Source organism: Oryza glaberrima, chromosome 2 (assembly GCF_000147395.1).
Source record: "Oryza glaberrima chromosome 2, OglaRS2, whole genome shotgun sequence".
Classification (NCBI taxonomy): Eukaryota; Viridiplantae; Streptophyta; class Magnoliopsida; order Poales; family Poaceae; genus Oryza; species Oryza glaberrima.
In genome coordinates, this window is record NC_068327.1 from 4204589 (window position 1) to 4226106 (window position 21518).

The following is a 21518-nucleotide window of genomic DNA, read 5'->3' on the forward strand; positions in this document are numbered from 1 at the left end:
TTGGTAATTAGTTTCTCTCCGTTCCAAAACACATATATGTTATTCTAGTACTTTGCACATGTCAAAAGGTTTAGTTTGGTTTAACTCGATCGCGTTGCTATCAAATCTTTGAAGTGTCCATACTTGAATAGTTTTTTTGCATTACCAGAACTTGGTAGAGTGTGTTAGTTGGATGTATCACCAAATTGAGTTGATTCGACATTATTCCATTTGCTAAGCGCAAAAGTTTGGTATGATTGCTATCTGCTCTACTCAAATAATCCTTACCTACCTACTAATATTTCCTACTTCCCCGTCAAGAGAAAAAGCCTAACTTCTAACCATAAATCTGGACATAACCTATATTCATATTTGTAGGCAGAACTTTTTTTTTTTGGGAATAGGGTATATGTAGCAAACCAAATCAATCTTTTTTATTATTGAGTCACTTATCACTCTCTGATGATCAATTGCGGGCAAAAGAAAAAAAATGTTAGGGAGATAACTAGGAATAAAGGTCAAAATCTAAAAGAAATATCTGCTCCGCTCCCCCTTCAAATATGTCTGAAACACGGATATAGTATAGTTGTATAGAAATCCGATGGATATGAATGCGGATGCAAATAGAATGGTATGAATAGGAATGCGAATATAGTATCTCTAAAATCCAGTGATCCAGATTATTAGATATTTCTACCGGGTTATCCGATAGGCCATATGCCGAATAATTTAAAATTGTCAACCCACGTAACCGCTAGATCTGGTTACATACAACACGAGACATCACATCATTTATCAATTAACCTAGACTCCTTAGTCTGAGGCTCTTATCGTCTCATCTCACACTTGTGTAGCTACGTTTTTATATTATGGAGACTATGTATTCATGTTATTTAACATTTAAGTATATAGTTATTACGATATATTATCCATTAATTAATATAGTGTTGCCTATTGTATTGCTAAATTAATGTTATATTGATTATATATACACGTAACATCCAACAATTATAATCTGTTTTTGAACTGGGTCTTCACCGACTCCGACATCTGAAACAAACCGCTCCACGTTTGTAGCTTGAAGTATGATAGTCTAACCATAGTGTTATGTGAAGATCATGCACTGCCTAACCATGTTGTGCTCCTCGAGTAGAAGGGACTACGCGCCGTTAAAAAAAATCATAATGCTGTAGTTATATTTTGCTATTTGACTGGTATGATGTACTTCCTCCGTAAAAAAAGAGAGAATCTATTTTGTACCACTGAGTTTTTTCGAGTTCAACGATTTGCCATCAATATTGTCGTTTTCTACAATATACCGTTAACTTTATCAATTGTTTTACAATACACTATTGGGCTAGGCCTTCTTCTCAAAAATACCAAAAATACCCTTGTGGACATACAGTGTTAACAATTGATTTACCTAATTTGTTATTTCAAAAAATATGAAAACTTTTATGTGGCCTCCTTACACAACATGGAAATTTGTATAGAAGTTTCAACTTTTTTATTCTATTTTTTATAAAAGATATAACTTATTTGTTATATGCTATATAAAATACCTTTTTATTGTTGTTTTTAATATAAATCATCTTTCATAACACTACATAAGATATTTTTGTGCTATTATGTCTTGTATAAGCAAATTCTCTCTCATATACCCCATAATAATATTTTTTTTCTAAAAAATAAATATAAAAAAAACTTAAAACTTGTATACAAATTTCCATATTGTGTAAGGAGGCCACATAAAATTTTCATATTTTTTTGAAACTTTTTATGAGATAAATCAATTCTTAATCTTATATCTCTCTATGGGTATTTCGGGTATTTTTGAAAAGAAGGTCTAGCCCAACAATGTATTGTGGACCAATTGATAAAGTCGTCAGTATATTATAGAAAGAGACAATGCCGATGACAAATTGTTGAACTCGAACAAACTCAGTGGTATAGAATAGATTCTCTCTTAAAAAACCTACATTAAAATCAGATGTGGCAGTACAACATTCTGAAATGTTACATTTCAATATAGGTTAGGTCTTTTTGAATGAGAAGATTATAAGCGTGTTTTAAGGATGGAGAGTATGCTAATCTAGACATAGTTTATATCTAAGTTCGTAGTTAAAAGTTTTTTTTTTTGAGAGTGTAGCTAGTAAGTACTAGTAGCATGCAATTAATTAATTTGTTGGGCATGGCCCAACACACACAAAAAAAAGGGCTTGCTTGGTTCGGAGCCAATTTTTGTCCTACCAAAATTTTGGTAGTACCAAAACGTTGGCAAATTTCGATACTACCAAATTGAGTAGGAGTAGTATTCAATTTGAACTATTGTGGGTAAAATTTGATAGCAAACCAAACATGCACTTGCTATTATTGAAGTTAACAAAATTTTAGTAGGGTAATAAATTGGTATCAAACCCTAGAAGTCAAACTTTTACTTGTCTTATCATGTAGAAAAGGACGAGAGGTTAAAAACAATTGCTTACGGGCATGCAAATAGTGTACTACTCCCTCCAGTTTTATTTTAATTGACGCTTTGAACAATGACACGCTCTACAAGATATACCTTTGACCCTATTTTTCTATTATAATATATACAATAAATAAATGCTTGTTTATTTTTATTATAGTGTTTTGAAAGACAAATCTATATATGGGTCAACGTTATAAAAGTTTAACCTCAACATTGTCCAAAACGTCAATTATTATAGAACCAGAGGGAGTAAATCAGTACTAACATGCAATTAATTAGTGCATTGAAATTTGGCAAACACAAAAGTCAGCCACCTAGCACCAGCAATCGGATGTCATTAGAAAAAGTTAATTGGATCCATGCCATTATAATAAGAGGTTGAAACAATGGTGCCCACGTGTTGAATGTTGATAGTCTTACTAAAATTTGGTACTGCATAGTGTGGTTGAAATGTGTAGGTTGTACTTCCTTAGTTGTCCGACTTTTTTTTAGTCAAACTTCTTACGTTTGACCAAATTGTTAAAAAATATACTAGCATTTGCAATACAAAACAAACATATTATCAACACATATTTAATATTAAATTTAGTGAAAATAATTTATTGTTGTAAATATTGCTATTTTTTTATAAACTTAGTAAAACCTAAAAAACTTTGACTATTTAGGTTACCATCTTTGTCAAGTTTTTATAAGAGAGATTTTAGAATTACTGAACTTTGATAATGAAGACAGTTCTTATAACGTTTAAATTGTCACCTTGTTAATATTTCATAAAGCCAAAATAGGGTTGAGTTTGGCAACAAATTGATCAGCTCCTAATTACCATTCCGTATAACCTTACATTTGATGTGCAGCGTCAGATATGCAAATGGTAAGTATTACTACCTCCTTTTCATAATATAAATATACTTTTGTGGTTTTTAAATATATTTGGACATTTCATTAAAAATGCATAGAAATATTTGTACTATTTTTTTCTTTTCAGATTGGTAGTATGGGATAGCTATATTTTAAAATTATTAGGGGAATATTTGGGGACGAAGTTTCAGAACTAGTAGCATGCAATTAATAAACTTTTTGAAATTGTGCAAATGCAGAAGTCACATGTACCTGCTGCATTCGTCTGTCAAGTAGAGAAGGATGAGAGGCTGAAACAACAGCGCCGACGTGTCGTCTCTAATTACCACTCGTATATTTTACCGATCTGATAATGCGGAAGTGCTAATCAGGGATCGATCGCTTGGGCACAGGGTTAGCGATCAATCCCCCTTCCCTCTCGCCCCCTCCCTCCCTCCACCTGATTTTCTTTTTTTGGCACCACATTACTTTTCTATTTTAGTAAATTTATGCACCTAAAATTTATACACCTCAAGTTTATACACCTCAAGATTACACATCTAAAGTTTAGAGACCAAAAGTTTATATATCCGATTCAAATTTGAATTTGAATTTAAATATTTTTTATATATATAGTATTTCTATACATCTAAAGTTTATAGACCCAAAGTTTATAAGTCAAAAGTTTACATACCCGACTCAAATTTGAATTTGAATTATATCGGGATTCAAATTTGAATTTAAATTCAAATATTTTCTATATATAGTATTTCTATGCATCTAAAGTTTATACACCTAAAGTTTATAGATACAAAGTTTATAAGTCAAAAGTTTACATACCCGATTCAAATTTGAATTTTAATTATATCCGTTCAAATTTGAATTTGAATTCAAATATTTTCTATATATAGTATTTCTATACATCTAAAGTTTATAAACTTTAGTTTATAGACCCAAAGTTTAAGTCAAAAGTTTACATGCCCGATTCAAATTTGAATTTAAATTCAAATATTAGTTTATAGACCCAAAGTTTATAGGTCAAAAGTTTACATACCTGTTTCAAATTTAAATTTGAATTTAAATTCAAATATTAGTTTATAGACCCAAAGTTTATAAGTAAAAAGTTTACATACCCATTTCAAATTTAAATTTTAATTCAAATTTGTATGGTGTAGTAGTAAAAGAAGAAGGGGATGTAAAGTAGTAAGGGGGAGGGACGGGTGATCGCTTGGGAGGGGAGGGAGCGATCACCCGCCCATTAGGAGTACCCGATCTGATGCGTATATTAGAGTTCTGTGACGCTAATGCATACTCCTCGGTCCTAAAATAAACCAATTTTTAAAATTTAAAATTTATTTTAAAATAAATCAATTTATACCTTTTTGCCTACCATTGGTTGGCAAATCAAGAATTGTCTTTTCAATGCCCCTCACCTACCCCCTCATCAATATAAGTTTACTATTAATTAAGGGCATTTTGGTCATTTGTCTCTTTTTTTTTTCTTGTATCTATCTTGGGAAGTTTGTGGGAGTATGCAAGGATATTATTTTAACTTAATCAAATGACCACGTGCTCTAGTATTTTAAACAATTACTCGTAGTAATATCTGCGGCCATTATTAATTTGTTGGAGCTGTGGAAAGGGACGAAATTGCAACATCTAGCGTGAAGCAAACGAGTAGCAAAGCATAATAGTTGTTGGCATTATATTGAGCACATGACCCTTGGCTGCCAAATTCAATTTATAATTCTACTATAGCAATCGATTAACACGCTAAATAAGCAAGTACTACTACTACAACAATCCTAAAATATAACCTCTCTTTATGTTTTCTATCTAGCCATATAAAAACATTGATTCTTCTAATTTCTTTTAATATATAATTATTGTTGATACTGAATAATTGAATTAGCCATTTCCAAACAGATGCTACTCTTTCATAAAATACACTCCCTTCCTTCAAAACTATTACAATTTAGAATGAGATCAGATCAATTCCAATATAAATAATCTAAACAGATTACGATGGATCCTAGTGATAATTTTGATCGGAGAAATAGATTAGATACAAATTAGTACTACGAATCTAGATATATCCCTTATACACATCGATCTACCTTCCTTCCAAAATATTACTCCCTCCGTTTCACAATGTAAGACATCTAGATTCATTAATCTAGATTCATTAACATCAATATGAATAGATTATGGTACCGAATAGATTATTGTTGATACTGAATAATTGAATTAGCCATTTCCAAACAGATGCTACTCTTTCATAAAATACACTCCCTTCCTTCTAAACAAATTATGATGGATCCTTGTGATAATTTTGAACGGAGAAATAGATAAGATACAAATTAGTACTACGAATGTAGACATACCCCTTATATATATCGGTTTATCCAGATTCATGTAGATAGGTGATGCCTAATCCAATATTGATTGCTATAATAATATTGATTGCTATAATATTATGATACTACCGAGGAACTACTGTTTTGGCCCGTTTCCTTCCGTTTTCATGCTGGTCTCGAGTGAGAGTCGGTCGGTCAGAATTCACACACTGAAACACACGCCGGTCGCCGTCGTCAACGTTGGTCTTGGGCACCTCGCGTTTCACACTTTTCTTCTGTACCATTTCGCCGAGCTTTACCCCGCGGCTCGTATATAAATCCTCTCGATCTGACGCGGATTCTGCTCATTCCAAATCGAATCCACCAACATCTCCCCCCGCATTGATCTCGCCTTCATCCTCGCGCGATTCTTGCGAGGAATTCGATTCCCGGCGATGGCCGCCGCCGCCGCCGTCGTCTGCGTCACCGGCGCCGGCGGGTTCATCGGGTCGTGGATCGTCAAGCTCCTCCTCGCCCGCGGCTACGCCGTCCGCGGCACATCCCGCCGCGCCGGTATGGTTTTTTTTTTCTTTTTGATTCTCCGCCGCCTCGCCGTCGCCGGCGGCGGCGTGGATTGGGAGGTGACGAGCTCTTGGATTCTTGCGCAGATGACCCGAAGAACGCGCACCTGTGGGCGCTCGACGGCGCGGCGGAGCGGCTGACGATGGTGAGCGTCGACCTGCTCGACCGTGGCAGCCTCCGCGCCGCCTTCGCCGGCTGCCACGGCGTCATCCACACCGCCTCGCCGATGCACGACGACCCGGTAAACCACCAATCCCCCCCCCCCCCCCTCTCTCTCTCTCCCCCAAAGAAATGGTGACGTCATGGTGGTGGCGCAGGAGGAGATCATCGAGCCGGTGATCACCGGGACGCTGAACGTGGTGGAGGTGGCCGCCGACGCCGGCGTGCGGCGGGTGGTGCTCTCCTCCACCATCGGCACCATGTACATGGACCCTCGCCGCGACCCCGACTCCCCCCTCGACGACTCCTGCTGGAGCGACCTCGACTACTGCAAGAACACCAAGGTCTGCACCCCCAACACTGCATTTTTATCCCCTTTCTCTCGCAATGAATAGATTTATTTTTTTCAATCCCCATTTCTTGCAAAGATTGATTTATTTTTTGTTAATCCCCATACTTCCATTGATTGTATTTTTTTTTCAATCCCCATTTTTTCTCTCATTCAAATTGTGCAATGGAATGAAATAGCAGAAGACCTGGATTTTTACTTTCAATCCCCATTACTCGCAAGGATTGGGGTTTTCTAATCCCCATTTCTTGCATTGCAAAGATTTGGATACTTAAAATCCCCATTTCTCGATCAACTGCAAATCAACAATTGTGCAATGTAATTGCGATGGAATGGCAGAATTGGTATTGCTACGCGAAGACGATAGCGGAGAGGAAGGCGTGGGAGGTGGCGAGGGGTCGGGGGGTGGACATGGCGGTGGTGATCCCGGTGGTGGTGCTCGGCGAGCTGCTGCAGCCAGGGATGAACACCAGCACCAAGCACATTCTCAAGTACCTCACCGGCGAGGCCAAGACGTACGTCAACGAGTCCCACGCCTACGTGCACGTCGTGGACGCCGCCGAGGCCCACGTCAGGGTGCTGGAGGCGCCGGGGGCCGGCGGCCGCCGGTACGTCTGCGCCGAGCGCACCCTGCACCGCAGCGAGCTCTGCCGGATCCTCGCCGGCCTCTTCCCGGAGTATCCGATTCCTACAAGGTACTTTTGTTTTTTCTTAGATAATGGATTAAACCGGCCTCTACATCCAAATGGATGTACACATCCAATCCCTACAAGGTACTAGCAGCAATTCTGATGGATCTTTCTGTTTCTAGCAGCAATTTTTAGCAATTGCAGAATGTCAACTTGTCAAGTAGCCAAATATGCACTCATGCTGACAGCTATGTACTACCAAAGGCAGTAGGGACTAGAGAGTTTGAGAACTATTTCCCATTGTTTGCAATTTGCTTTGTCAGAAAGCCACTAGTCAACTAATCTGGATTGCACAATTAGGATGTGTTTGGTTGGGTGTATGCTAGTTTTCCTCCTATCTAGAAAAAAGAAAAGGGAAGACATGGGTCTTTCTCCAAAAGTCTACCTCTGCATTGTATGATAGTATTCTGAAATTCTCGATATCATAACTGAAGAACTACTGCACTAGTGACTTGCCATGAGGTACTTGAATCTCAGGTTAGTCAGTAGCTTGAAAGATCATTTTAGAATGCCATGGTTAGTACTTTAGATAACTCAAACTATTCCATCGCAGTAGTACTTACATTTCTTGCGTCTCAACATTACGTTGTGGAAATTATTCTTTCCTTTTACTGTGCGCCTGTGCATAATAAAGCCCTCCTATATTTCCTTGTGATGGCAATTTATTTTTGTGGACAAAATAGAAAGTGGTATATGAATTCTTGAAGACACAACAATAGCTTTCCTTTGCTTGAAAGACAATAACACCGATTGTTTTCAAGATATAACGTGTCTGAACTATGCAATTCCTTGTAGACTACTAAACAATTTTTTTTATACTTAGTGGAATACATTCTGGTTGGTGCTGGTGCCCAATCTAACCTGTTTTATAACATATTACTTCTACAGGTGCAGGGATGAGATAAATCCACCAAAGAAGGGCTACAAGTTCACAAACCAACCTCTGAAGGATCTTGGCATCAAGTTCACACCTGTGCATGAATACCTGTATGAAGCAGTGAAGTCCCTGGAAGACAAGGGATTCATCAAGAAGACCTCCAATACCAAGGTAAAAATCCAACCGCATATCGATAATTTCTTCTACATCTTAAGCAAAAGGAAAAGGTGAAATTGGAAAAAACAACCATATGATAGCATAGATACTCATATTTATGATCATTAGCAGAATGAGGAAGGAACATTCTGAAAAATCCATATCAAATCTAAATAGCTGGATGAAACAACTTTTTTTTTCCGATTCTGACAAAAATGATCACATACATATCCCTGATGGTATCTTGATTATTGCAGGAGCTTCACAGGCAAAGTTCTCCCCCTCAAAATTCACCCGCGAGCATGCTGATGTCGAAGCTTTGATAGGTTTCTGAAGAAAGCCCTTTTGACCGACGGCTTATCTCAGAGTTTACATAGCTCACTAATTTGATTCAGTTCGATATCTCTGGCAAATTGCCAATTTCAGTGGGAGTTCATCCTAAAAGCAGATAATAAGAAAAACAATGTGTATATCATCAGGGATATGAGTTGAATTATTAAAGGATGCTTCAGATAAGGTTATGTGGAAAAACTTGGTATACATTGTTGATAGATATATACAACATATACACTATTGTGATCATGAGGCAATCCTTATACATACAGAAATCAAAACAAATTAAATAAAAAAGCATAACTGTACATTGGAGGATACAGAGAAAAGATTTTGTAGAGACAGGAAGAACATAAACACGATATCTGGAGGCTAACAACATGCATCCATCTAGAACTCGTGTATACTAGTATAATCTGTGCTTCGAGCCTTCGATCAGTTCCAATTTATTCAACAGTGTCGGTCTCCAGCCGCGCCAAGATTGAGGCCCTGTTAAGATCATAGAACTTTCACATTACTCAAGTATCGTAGTAAAATTTATGTCTTGAATTTTGCAGCTGCGTATAATCTGAAAGAGAGAACGATGTAATGTGATGTACTAATGTCGATGAAGACCGTTGTCACACATATATATACCGTTATATCCCAACACTTTGACAACACAGTTTTTTTTTATGTCACATGGAAAATGATAGTTCTAAATCCTGCTAGATTAATTGGTCAACAAAATACTCACCACTGAATTTTTAACATATTTTACTTAATTAAAACGACAATGATCAGAAGTGACAGTGGTGACCGTAGCAATGCCTACAATAATATGACAGCTAAAAAGTAACAAAATACCATCCTAAGGCATTTCAAGGGGGTTTTTTTTTTTAACACAAATTAAGGTTGAGTTGAAATTAGGGACATACTGATGAAGTTTACTTGATTCGGAAAAATAACGTCTGATGGTGTAAACCAAATTATGAATGAAATTTAAACGCTAAAAATATTTATATTTGTGAATGGAGGGAGGGAGTATCCGGCCCATTATCATCCACCCAAAAAAAACCACCCCTTACATTTTAAGGCACTTTTAAAAGGAGAAAAAGTTATTACAAAATGAAAAGAAAAATTACTATTGGTGAATCGATAGATAAGGGTATTAAAGTAATAAAACTTCTTAGTTTGTGAATTCGCACGAGCAGAAAGGGCACGGAAAAATAAAGGCCCTGTTTGGAGAGCTTAAGATTATAAGAAGCAGCTGGTTGGTAGCCAGTTTCTCAGAATCTGAAAAAACTGGGTTTCCCAACTACAGCTTCTCAGAATCTAAACCAAAAGCTGAACTGTTTATGGGAGCTTCTGATTCTGGAAGAAGCTGCAGCAGCTAGAAGCTACCTCAAACAGACCCAAAGAAGCGTGGAGGAGCAGAAGCCAAGCTCATTCCCTTCGCTTCTTGGACCCAGAGCAGCTCTTTGTTTCAAGTGAGCAGCCAGCCCCCCTATTAATACGGTTGCTTTTTTCACCGGGTTGCTTAGCTTCTAAAATCCAAAAGGTTGATCGTGAAGGGAAATAGAAAAAAGTATTACTTTTGACTCACGCTGGACAAAATTTTTTTCTAGAGGGAAAATGAATTTGCAGTACTTTTTAAGAAATGGGTATTGCGGGTTTCAAGAATGGTTCCTCCGCACAAAGCCAATCCCATTCCTTTTCACTTGTGACCATCTTTTGCCTACCTATTTAACCCCTTAGACCTTAGACCTTAGTAATCCCAAGTCCAAGTACAAAGCTAAAGAGCAAAAATCAATTTACTGTGGAATAGGGTATGAACCGTAGAAATTATTCTCCGTCCTAAAATATAATAATTTTTAGCACTTAGGATTTGTCTCAAAATCTAACAATTTCTCCACCAATATTCCCTTCCTAACCAATCACAATCCTCCATTCACTTTTTCCACATACCTCCACATTTCTCAACCAATCAGAACATCTCCTTATTTAATTTTACCTACTTTCTTAATAATCGTTTCTTATATTCTGGGACGGTTGTTGTAAGTTATTCTTATTTTAGGACAAAGGGACTAGCTGTGTATAGCAACTTAATATTGGATTAGACACATCTTACTTCAATAAATTTAGACAGATGATATAAAATGTATCTAATCCAGTCATATATTGCTATATTTTAGGACAAAGGATAAAAATGAAAATGTATGCTGGTATCGTACTATTACCTCTATTCTGAACTATAGGATGAAGTAGATATGAATTACCTGTGTGCTAAAATATATAGTTTTTTTTTAGAATTTAGGATGTTATTCCATACTACTCGTACGAATCTAGATGTAAATTGCAATTTAAGAAATGCCTAATTATAAAGTGATCTACCCGTGCACCTACAGCTGGATATCCATCATGCATTGAAGGATCCATTGATGCAGCATGGCTCACTTTCTTAGGTGATTCAGTCCGTATACTCTTTGACTGTGTCAACTACCAAATACCAAATTGTATTTTGATATTAAATTTAATGTTAACAGGAACATATATACTCCATAGTAAGTATCTTTGAGCCTAAAAGAGATTCAACAATCTAGGTATATATATGCCCAATATGTGAAAAATCTGAATTCTAGTAAAATGATAGACCTAGAGGCATCTTCATCTAGATAGATTTCTGCCAATATGTGAAAAATCTGAATTCTAGTAAAATGATAGACCTAGAGGCATCTTCATCTAGATAGATTTCAGAAAGATCTGAATTCCGGTCCACCCAACCAACATTTTGCATCCTTGCAGTAAGAAACAAGGGTAAAACTGAAATGTTGCTAAGGTAGTATTTTAATAAAGTTGTTTGATTTAGGGTCTGTTTGGAGAGCTTAAGATTCTAAGAAGCGGCTGGTTGGTAGCTAGCTTCTGAGATTATGTAAAAGATGGGTTTCCCAGCTTCTAGTTTATACTTTCTAGTTCATTTTCTGGATTTTACAACTACAACTTCTAACTTCTAATTCTAGAGAAGCTGCAGTAACTAGAAGCTCTCCCCAACAGACCCTTAATTACTACCAACGAAGCTCACACATAGTAACTACTCTTTCATCTCAGCTCATCACATCTCTTATTATTTTGTAACTTTACTTACTTCTTATTTTTAACTAATCATATCCTCATTTAATTTTAATTTATTTCTAAATCTCTATTAAGAAAAAATAAGATTGGTTATATTTTAAGAAAAAATAAGAAAATAATCTCTCACACAGGAAGGCGTTCATGTTGGACAGGTTTGTGAGAACTGGTAGAGTGATGTGTACGTACTGTCGCGTCACTTCATTGCGACCAATTCGCGGAACAGGTGATGAGCCAAGCAAAATGCTTCAACTATACAGACTAGAGTCTGAACTTTTGTTTTATTACTTTTTGGAAAAGGCTATATGAGTGGCTTGCTTTTTCTCGTGAAGAAAAAATACTATCTATAACTATTCTTTTTCTAATTACTAAGAAATATGATCAAAACTAGTCGTGATATATAACCAGAAAGTTCTTCGTTTGTCCCAGCTTCTCCTATTGTTTATCCAGATTCAGCGGCGAGTTTATACAATTATACCTAAACTAGAGAAAATGTTCGTGCGTTGCAACAGGTGAAAGTTATTTTGATCTTATTATTATTATTATTATTATATTGTTTACTTAAGATAAATTTCGTTGTGTTAAATTCGCTTGGATATATATTTTATTAGAAAATCATGAGCTGTAATTAGGTGTCCGATCGTCTCAAGTTAGTATGTGAGTTTTTAAAGAGATTTCTTATACGATTTCTTCTGTATTTCTAAAACCGAACGAACTTAAAAACCGACTCATATACGGATGATGTACCAAAATACCAGCAAAAACATCTTTAATTTTTATAATAGCAGAGATTAAGAAACCATATGCAACTAGTACTCTTGGACTGTGTGTCATTCTTTAATTTCATCAGAACTAATAGAAACGGTTTGCATGTCTACACTTGAGCTCTTTCTCTACAAAATTATTTTGATATAAAATTAATGGCTAAAGTTCCAAAAGTTTGATCGAATATTGTCTCAAAAGTTAAAAATTTGTGACCAGAGGTAGTAATTGTTCTAGATCACATGCAAATCTATCCAATCCTACACAAAATTCCTTTATCTAAGCTAGGTTACTCATCAACAGATACGGTAGCTAGCTAGCGACTGTTTGCCGTGAACCAGGAAACAGTAAGTTTCAGTTCTGATCGTGCAAAGCTGCCATCGATAGGTACCAACATTCAACAGGTAGGTACAAGAATTGAGGGGGAGTTTTATGAGCAAGTACGGACGTGCTCTTGCAAGAGCAGTGTACCATTAGAGCAGGTACAATAGCAGCAGGGTATAAGCTAGCTATAAATATATTTTAAGAAAATAAAAAAGAAGAGAAAGAAGGGCAGCGGGGCTACAGATTTGTAGCCAGCTACAGTATGGACTCTAAGATGCATGTGTGTATGACATGTGGACTAGATATAAATTACATAGTATATGTTTATAGTTAACTATTGTAAGAATTAGCTATTAAATTAACTATACATGATTTGTAGCCAGCACTTAACTATACTATTAATCATAAGAGATTTCTTAACAAATTATCTATCTGATTGATTCAGCCAATCCAAAGTCCAGTGCAATTAAATGCATGCTATTCAATAGAGTTGGTTTTACAGTTGTCTGATACGTAGTACTTGATCCCTACTATGTCACTAAAAAATGAATCTAGGCTGTGTTTAGTTCCACGCTAAAATTGAAAGTTTGACTAAAAATGAAAGTTTGAAGAAAAATGTTGGAAGTGTACGTGTGTAGAAAAGTTTTGATGTGATAGAAAAGTTGAAAATTCGAAGAAAAAGTTGGGAACTAAACAAGGTGTAGGATTGGATGTGACGCATCCTATTGTTACGAATTTGGATAGATGTATATCCAGATTTGTAGTAATAGTATGTGTCACATCCAGTATTATATTGATTTTTTATGATTTTTTATGGGACAGGGGAGTATGTTCCACGTTACATTGTTGTATTGCAATTGATGGCGCTGATGGCCATTTTGTCTGATATATCGAGGAGAAACACTCAGGATCTTCCGGCTTCACAAGATGTTGGGTTAGAGGTTCGAGGTCACATCTCTTCTATTTATTTGATATCAGGTCTTTCTCTAATATTCACATTTTCTGATATCACGAGGCTTTTACGGGATAGAAAATGCTGATAATTTTGACGTGAACGAGGGGAAATAACTCTGGGGAGTTTTGAACTTCAATCTCCTTTCTTTTCTTTTTTTTTTTCATATTCCAACCATTGCCCTTAAAATGGGAAGGAAACTTTAAAAGTAGTTCATCTAGGAATGAAAGACGCTCCTCTCGCTCCAAAACAATAATAATACCGCCTGTTTATTAACTTATCGGATAAGTGAGACACGATAGAAAATAAATTAACAGGTTGTTTATGTTTTCTCTAAATAATTAATCTCACTCATGACTCACGTATACAATCTTCTTATAAAAACTGTAGTGAACTAGTTGATTAGATTCCTTACGGTAAAACTTATAGACCCGAGTTTACGTCTCTAATTTCTTACAGATTCTCTATAGCTAATTACTCTTTCAGTTAGTGATGACGTGTCCATTGACAGTGAAGCTCTATGATCAATCTTAAGATATGTTAGCATACTTTTTTGGAGGTGTTTATATAAGTAGGATGTGAGTTTGATGTCTATTGGCACAAGTGTTTACGTCTACGTTTATACTGTATTTTGGAAAAATTATAGTTTAAATGTGGATACCGTTCTGGATATATATATATGGACCTATTTGACCACTACTTTATATTGCAATATATTTAAAACCTTATAAAATATAAAACTATAGTACTATTGTGTTGAAGTATTTTTTTAAGACGGATTTGCATGTATTATATCCTTATATCCAAACTAAATATTATAGTGCTTAAAGATTTTTTCAACCATACAAAAAATGATATCTTTTCAATAAAAAGGAGATAAGAACTCCATCCACAATAAATATTCAATGTTAAGGACGATATTTGGTCCAATTTTAAAACTTTGACTCTTAATTTCTTCAATGCTTAGTTCAAAAATAAGAAAAATGGCGAAATGAATGTAGCTCAAGTCGTTAGGTTTCTTGTAGTGGAACCAGCCCACCCAATTCAAATTCTAGATTTAATACAGGTGCTCACATTCACAGCTAATTATTCTTTCAGTGATAGACGACGTCAACGTCGACAGCAGCGTCTTTGGTGACTTCGTCAATATCAAATATACTGGCCTAATCTTCCGGATGTGCTCACCGGTGGTGACTTCGTCAATCTTAGATATGTGGACTCGGTCTTCTGGAGATGCTTATAGGGGTAGGATGTGCGTTTGTGCATCCATAGGAGTAAGTGTGCACGCGTTATGAGCGCTTGCTTTTGTACCGTGTTTCTTAAAAAAAATGATATGTATAGATTTGTCTTGAAATTATATTTAGAAATTTATTCTAATATAAAATTATTAGTTGGAGGTTTATCTGGTTCTAAACATCAAATATTTTTTAATTTATGATAGACTAGAAGAAGTAATTACCAATTTATAAGACATCAGGCCATTCAGTTTCAATGTCTAGTACGTATTTGGTTCATTTGCCGCTTCACCACGAGCGAGCATGCAGCTGAGTGGCAGTGGGTTTATAAGGGTTTAACAAAAGAATCGCACCGACAACTCTTGTTTATTTGTGTGCACCACAGACAACAGTACAGCATGCAAACAGAATGTAGTATATATACACTATAAATGTTTTTTTTTTTTGAGATAGCGGTAGGTTAATGGCCAAAGTACGTTCTGGTTTGCATGCATTTGAAATTGTCATCTTTCTGAAAATAAATTGAGCAACATCATGTCGTAAAAGAATTTTCCAAGGCAGATCATAGTGAAGCTACCATTTCAATTCATAGCTAGGTACAAAATGGTAAGAGCGATCCCATTAACACATCATGAGTAAAAATTATAACCAAAGCCAATATTAATTATTCTCTGATAAAGGCATTATTACCTTAAAAAAAGGTCATTTGAATCTTAAAAACTAGGTTACCCCCTCTCCGCCGCGCGCTACTGCAAGAGTTTACTATAATAACAGTAAGTAGACAAAATATGTAAGATAGCTAGACCACATAAGCTTACATAAGATTTATAATAATTCAAATAGTATATAGAATTATGATTTAAATGTAAAAGTAAGATGATATGGCTTTACGAGATAAAAAAAAGGATGGAGGTAATTTGGACCATAGATTAATCATCTAAGGGCTAAAAACAACTGAGGTGATATTATGACTTAATGAGAGTAAACCATGAGGAAGATAATTTGGACCATAGAATATCATCTAAGTGCTAAAAACAATTAAAGCGATATAGCTTAATAAGAGAAAAGAGAAATAGCATTAACTAAGCGAGGATGAATTGTATAGGCATATAGGATATTATAGAAAATGATGGAGATATATATATATATATATACATTTAAATATTATGTGAATTATGTGGGATGGTGATTTAACATGCTTGCATTTTAAAGCTTTAAAATTTAATAAATTATAGATAATGTAGCATGATTGCATAATGTTCAAGATATAATAATTGTTAGTGGTTGATAATGTGGTATCTTTTCATGTTAAACATTAGGAATTAGTTTATTGTAACTTTATAGTAAGGTAGGATACATAATTGTGATGGAATCATGGAAATATTATAGCTAGTACCCATGCATGGAAATACGTACGGTATAGTCGTTGATTTTTACAGATTAAAGTTTAACCACAATAATTTCTTATAAACTATATTCTTCATTGCTATAAAATCAATATTACTTGAAAACACTTTAAAATAGTATGAATCTATCAGTGTAAAGTTTATAAATCAAATATACTTGTAATTTTAGTTTGGTTAAAAACTAAGGAAACTAAGGAAATACTTCCGGATCAACAAATAAATGACATTTTGGAAATGTGTGATCAATGCGCTTAAACTTTGACAGTCAATTTCTCTTTAAATATTTCAATTCACCTTTTAAAAGTGGTATATGGTTAAATTTGCCTTCAAAACATGTTTTAAAATATTATAATTTTGCTATATTTTTATAGGGTTTATACTAGTAACCAAAAACAAGTGGCTTGGTGAACCATCACTTGTTGAACCATGTTGCTTTCCAAAACGTCACTTATTTGTGCTCATAGGAAGTAGTGATAAGAAAATTTTAATCAAAAGAGATGATATAGTTTCTCAAATGCAGTGCTATATTTTTCAAAGTTATTTTAGGAAGAGGTAAACTAAAGAACATACCTAGCGCATGTTCACACACACACACACTATATATATATATATACATATATATGTATATGTATATATATATATATGTACGTATATATGTATATGTATATATATATATATGTATGTATATATGTATATGTACGTATATATGTATGTATGTATATATATATATACATATATATATATATATATATATATATATATATATATATATGCACACGTGAAAACAACCCTCTTTTAACACGCTGAAAAAAAAATGAAAACCAGTGAAAATTCATGTTCTTACTAAATTCCTACTCCTACTAACTACTCCCTTTATCCACAAATATAACTTTTTTTATTTTTATGTGACATATCCTAGTACAGCGAACTGGACAAACTCTCTAGATGTGTCGCATCCGGACAAAAGACCTTATATTTGTGCACATAGGGAGTAGTCACTACCACCAGATATCTGTTTCAGCTTTGGTTTTCAAACTGCTAATAAAACTAGTACTATCCCATAATATAAAGATTTACTGCTTAGAAAAGTGCTGCGGAGTATACCATTTTTTCCCGTAGATGACTGCTGATTAAAAATCTCAAATAAGTGTGTTCTAAGATCATATATAAAAGGCCATGTTTAGATCCCCTGGCAAAATTTTTCACCATGTCACATCAAATGTTTAGAAACATGTATGGAGTATTAAATATAAACGAAAAAAATAACTAATTACATAAATTTCGTGTAAATTACGAGACGAAAATATTTTAAGCCTAATTGCTCCATGATCTAACAAAGTGGTACTCTACATACTACAGTAATTATTTGCTAATGGTGGATTAATTAGGCTTGGCGGATTCTGTAGTTTGTTTTGTTATTAGTCTATGTTTAATACTTGAGTAAATTTCATGAAACTACACAGTTTTGTGATCCAAGTTGCAGAAAACCAAACACACATTTTGACACTTGGCGCTTAAGTACATATATTTTGAGAGTGTAGTTTCACAAAACCACACTATCAATGAATGGATTCACCTGTGATATGACGTGGCTGTTCCACTTAGGACGAGGACATAGCATCCAATTATCAGCCATTGCACGAAATTAATATGATGCCACGTTCTCATCCTAGGTGGAACAACCACGTCATCTAATAGGTGAATCCATTCATTGATAGTGTGGTATGTGCCAAGTGTCAAAGTGTGTGTGGTTTTCTGCAACTTGGACCACAAAACGTGTAGTTTTGTGAAATTTACTCTTAATACTTTAAATGTGTATCCGTATATCCGATGTGACATGCCAAAACTTTACATCCCTAGATCTAAACACAACCAAAATGTTTATTCTTTTATGATCATAAAATTTCAAGTTTCAATGCAAGAGCTTGGCTTGTCTAGTCTAGTAAAGTGATCAGGTGTCAGATTCAGGCCACATTAATCACATTTCTTTTCTTTTCTAGTTTCTGTTGCTCATAGATGTGACTTAATTACCATATAGTATAGCTGGTTGGCGCGCTGTTCCAATAATTTGCAGGTGTGATTTTTTTATTAGCTTATCATTGGATAAAATTATAATTATAAAACTTATTTTTAGTTATCTTAGAAGTTAGTTTAACATAATTTATTTTTAATTTTACTTCTAAATCGTTAATAACATAAATATAAAAGATATCTATAATAAATTATTTTTAGTTGCTTATTCTTATATTTCTGCGGCTTATCGATCCTAGCTCAAAGGATCCTTTACTCCCTATTGGTAGTAATAGTTGTTATATATATGCTTTAGTCCACCTAGTAGCGGCTACTAGTATTATGTAAAGAAAATTCTCACAAAACGCAACTGTACAGGAAAAAGATATGTACTCGCGCAGCCCATCTTAAAATATTTTATGTCTTACTTTTTATTAATTAGTTTTAATGTGTTCACTTTTTATGTGCCTACTTATATATGCTTTCAATCCCATACATGTAAACTAATTATATATAAAGTCATCTATAGTTCGATCGCCGTTGTGTTAAGAAAAGTAGACACCAAATAATAAAATAGAATTAATAGAATATTTATAAAAATATTTTATCCATGATTAATAAGTTAGTAAGTTATAAAAAATAAGGGGCTATATATATCCAGTGAACTTGAGTTTCCTCATCGTAGTGGTGTAAATATATATGTAGTTAACCAGTGCATACAGCAAAATGCATGTCCAAATTATTTTCATTTCAACACGTACATTATTTTACTTCTCACACTTCTTTCATCCACCGTAGAACAGTACAAGCACATCGTCGAATCAACAAAACTATTAAGTCGGCAAAGGGTAAAACTATTGCACAACTACTTTCGAGCTGTTCTTAAGACTATATACTTCTGTGTTGTTTTAACAGATAAAAGTGAATTTTACCCTAGTTAATATTGTCCACATAAAATTAGATTTTGTTTAGATCATTAGGAATGTCTGCTCTCATGTATCTAATGCTATCATATGCAACTCCTAATTATACAAGTCCCCTATGATGAGGGCAATTAAATGCATATCCGTATATGGATGATCTCTTTATATGAACTCGTAGAAAGTAACATAATAATTCGACATATATAATTAGTTCATTTTCCAAAATCTACAGGGCCAATTCTAAAAATTATTCAGAGAGTTTTTTTTGGCATTTACCATAGTTATCAAACCTTGACAGATACCATGTTTGTGATGGATCCATCACAAAAGGAATGGATCACATTAACTAATTTGACTAATTATCACATGAAAAGAGGGCATGATGCATGCACCAAAATAAATTAGCAGAATTTCAGTTAACCACACCCAATAAAACAAAGTAAATAATGTTGACAAAATCAACGCGCTAAAATAATTACCTCTCAGAATGGGACTGCACGCGCATGCATGTCAAGCACATGAAGTGACTTTTGTAAAGCATCCATCAGCTTGAATCATATCTCATCCCAATCCCTGCAAGAGATCGGTCAATTGACAAGGCAGCTTAGCTTTTTTACTTCTATGTGTCACATTTCTATCCACACAGGTGAATCTATAGCAATAAATCTCCTTCTAGCAAGCTTATTAGGTAGTTAATTTACTAGTTGACACAAATCGGCAACGGGGTGGATACAATAGCTATCGTCTGTCTCTTAATGTAAAGAAATCAGCTGATATATGGACCTTGGATATATAGGTTCAGTTAGATCAACAGTGCACACAATCAAATGATGAATAAAGATAAATGATCTTCCTTTGTATAATCCTAATAATTATCTATTAACGCCCAGTGAAAAATAATTATCTATTAACACCTTAGCTAAAATACCATACAGTGCTATAACAAGGAAAAATAAAGTTATCCACTGAAACCAATAACACATCGGATTGACAACAGAAGTGGAATCAATTCACAAATAGTAAGAAGTAAACACCAACTAGCTAGTAATTAGCTTGTACAAAGGCAGATAAACCCTTTCAACAAGACGTATGCACCGATATAATTGGTTAGAGCACAGGAGTAGTACCTTGTGGAAATTAATGGTGTAGTTGCTGCCTTGCTGGCCATTAAACATGAATGATGACCTTTATCTGAAAAGAGAAGGATGAATGGTAAATGGGTTGCTCATGTCATGAGTAGCAGCAGTGAAGGACCACAAAGCCAAGATGCAAAACTTCAATAAACAAGCCAAATTATCACCTTCCATCGCCACATGGTAAAGAAAACTGAAGAAATATGACCAAACCCACAGGTGAAAAAACAGACATGAAGGAAACACACTCATGCAAGCTCAGCTCAGTAACACAGTAACAGATCCCCGTTTTACAGTGGTTGGGGAAGACAGCAAGAGACCCAACAAAGGGCAAAGAGTGTGTGTGTATGTGAGGGAGGGAGAGGGGCCGGGCTAACCTAAGATGCGAGCCAGATCTGGCAAACGCATAGCGAAACAACCTTGCATGCCAAATATGGGTCATCTTTTAGCCTCTTCCATGCTCCATTTTTGACCAAGCAATAACTTGATGAACCCCACCACCATGGCCAACAACCTGCACAAGGAGCTTTAGCTGAAAAACAAGAGAGCAAAGAGAGAAGTGAAGAGAAGAGATGGGGTAGAAGAAGAAAGAGAGAGAAGATCCGGTTAATCCTGTTGATGAATCACCACAGTGCTCCAGTGTACTGGCAGCATCTCCATGCTTCAGCTCCCAACGCAAGGAGTAGTACTACCACTGCAAGAGTAGGAGAAATAAGTTTGGGGATAAGGAAAACACGTAGCAAAACCAATCATTTATCCCCAGTACCACATAGCCGGGACTAACCATTATCACCAGCATCCGTATCACTCTCCTCGGTAGTAGTTCCGGCGACAGCACGGCTGAAAAAGATTGAGAAAAACAGGGGTAAACATATGCATTTTACGCACATCTAAG

The 21518-nt window shown here is 35.2% G+C and overlaps 1 protein-coding gene and 1 long non-coding RNA gene across 7 annotated transcripts in view; one reads left to right on the top strand and one right to left on the bottom strand.

Moving 5' to 3' along the window:
• The first annotated feature begins 5917 nt into the window (after positions 1 to 5917).
• On the top strand, positions 5918 to 9261 carry LOC127762802 (cinnamoyl-CoA reductase 1-like). The gene is made up of 6 exons (XM_052287293.1): positions 5918 to 6198; positions 6294 to 6448; positions 6525 to 6710; positions 7055 to 7410; positions 8293 to 8452; positions 8695 to 9261. The coding sequence occupies exons 1-6, from the start codon at positions 6081 to 6083 to the stop codon at positions 8758 to 8760; spliced, it is 1041 nt and encodes a 346-aa protein (XP_052143253.1). The 5' UTR covers positions 5918 to 6080; the 3' UTR covers positions 8761 to 9261.
• The window catches only part of LOC127762803 (uncharacterized), a 29317-nt gene continuing 16749 nt past the window's right edge, over positions 8951 to 21518 (bottom strand). For 2 of the 6 annotated variants that reach the window (XR_008015582.1, XR_008015577.1), the window contains 5 exons: positions 21408 to 21463; positions 21001 to 21317; positions 20618 to 20681; positions 19970 to 20063; positions 8951 to 9259 (listed from right to left, as the gene is read on the bottom strand). This is a non-coding gene — a long non-coding RNA (uncharacterized LOC127762803). Of the gene's footprint in view, positions 9260 to 15841; positions 15914 to 17661; positions 17747 to 19969; positions 20064 to 20617; positions 20682 to 21000; positions 21318 to 21407; positions 21464 to 21518 lie in introns of all 6 variants that reach the window. The other 4 variants (XR_008015580.1, XR_008015578.1, XR_008015579.1 and 1 more) reach the window with 4 other exon arrangements.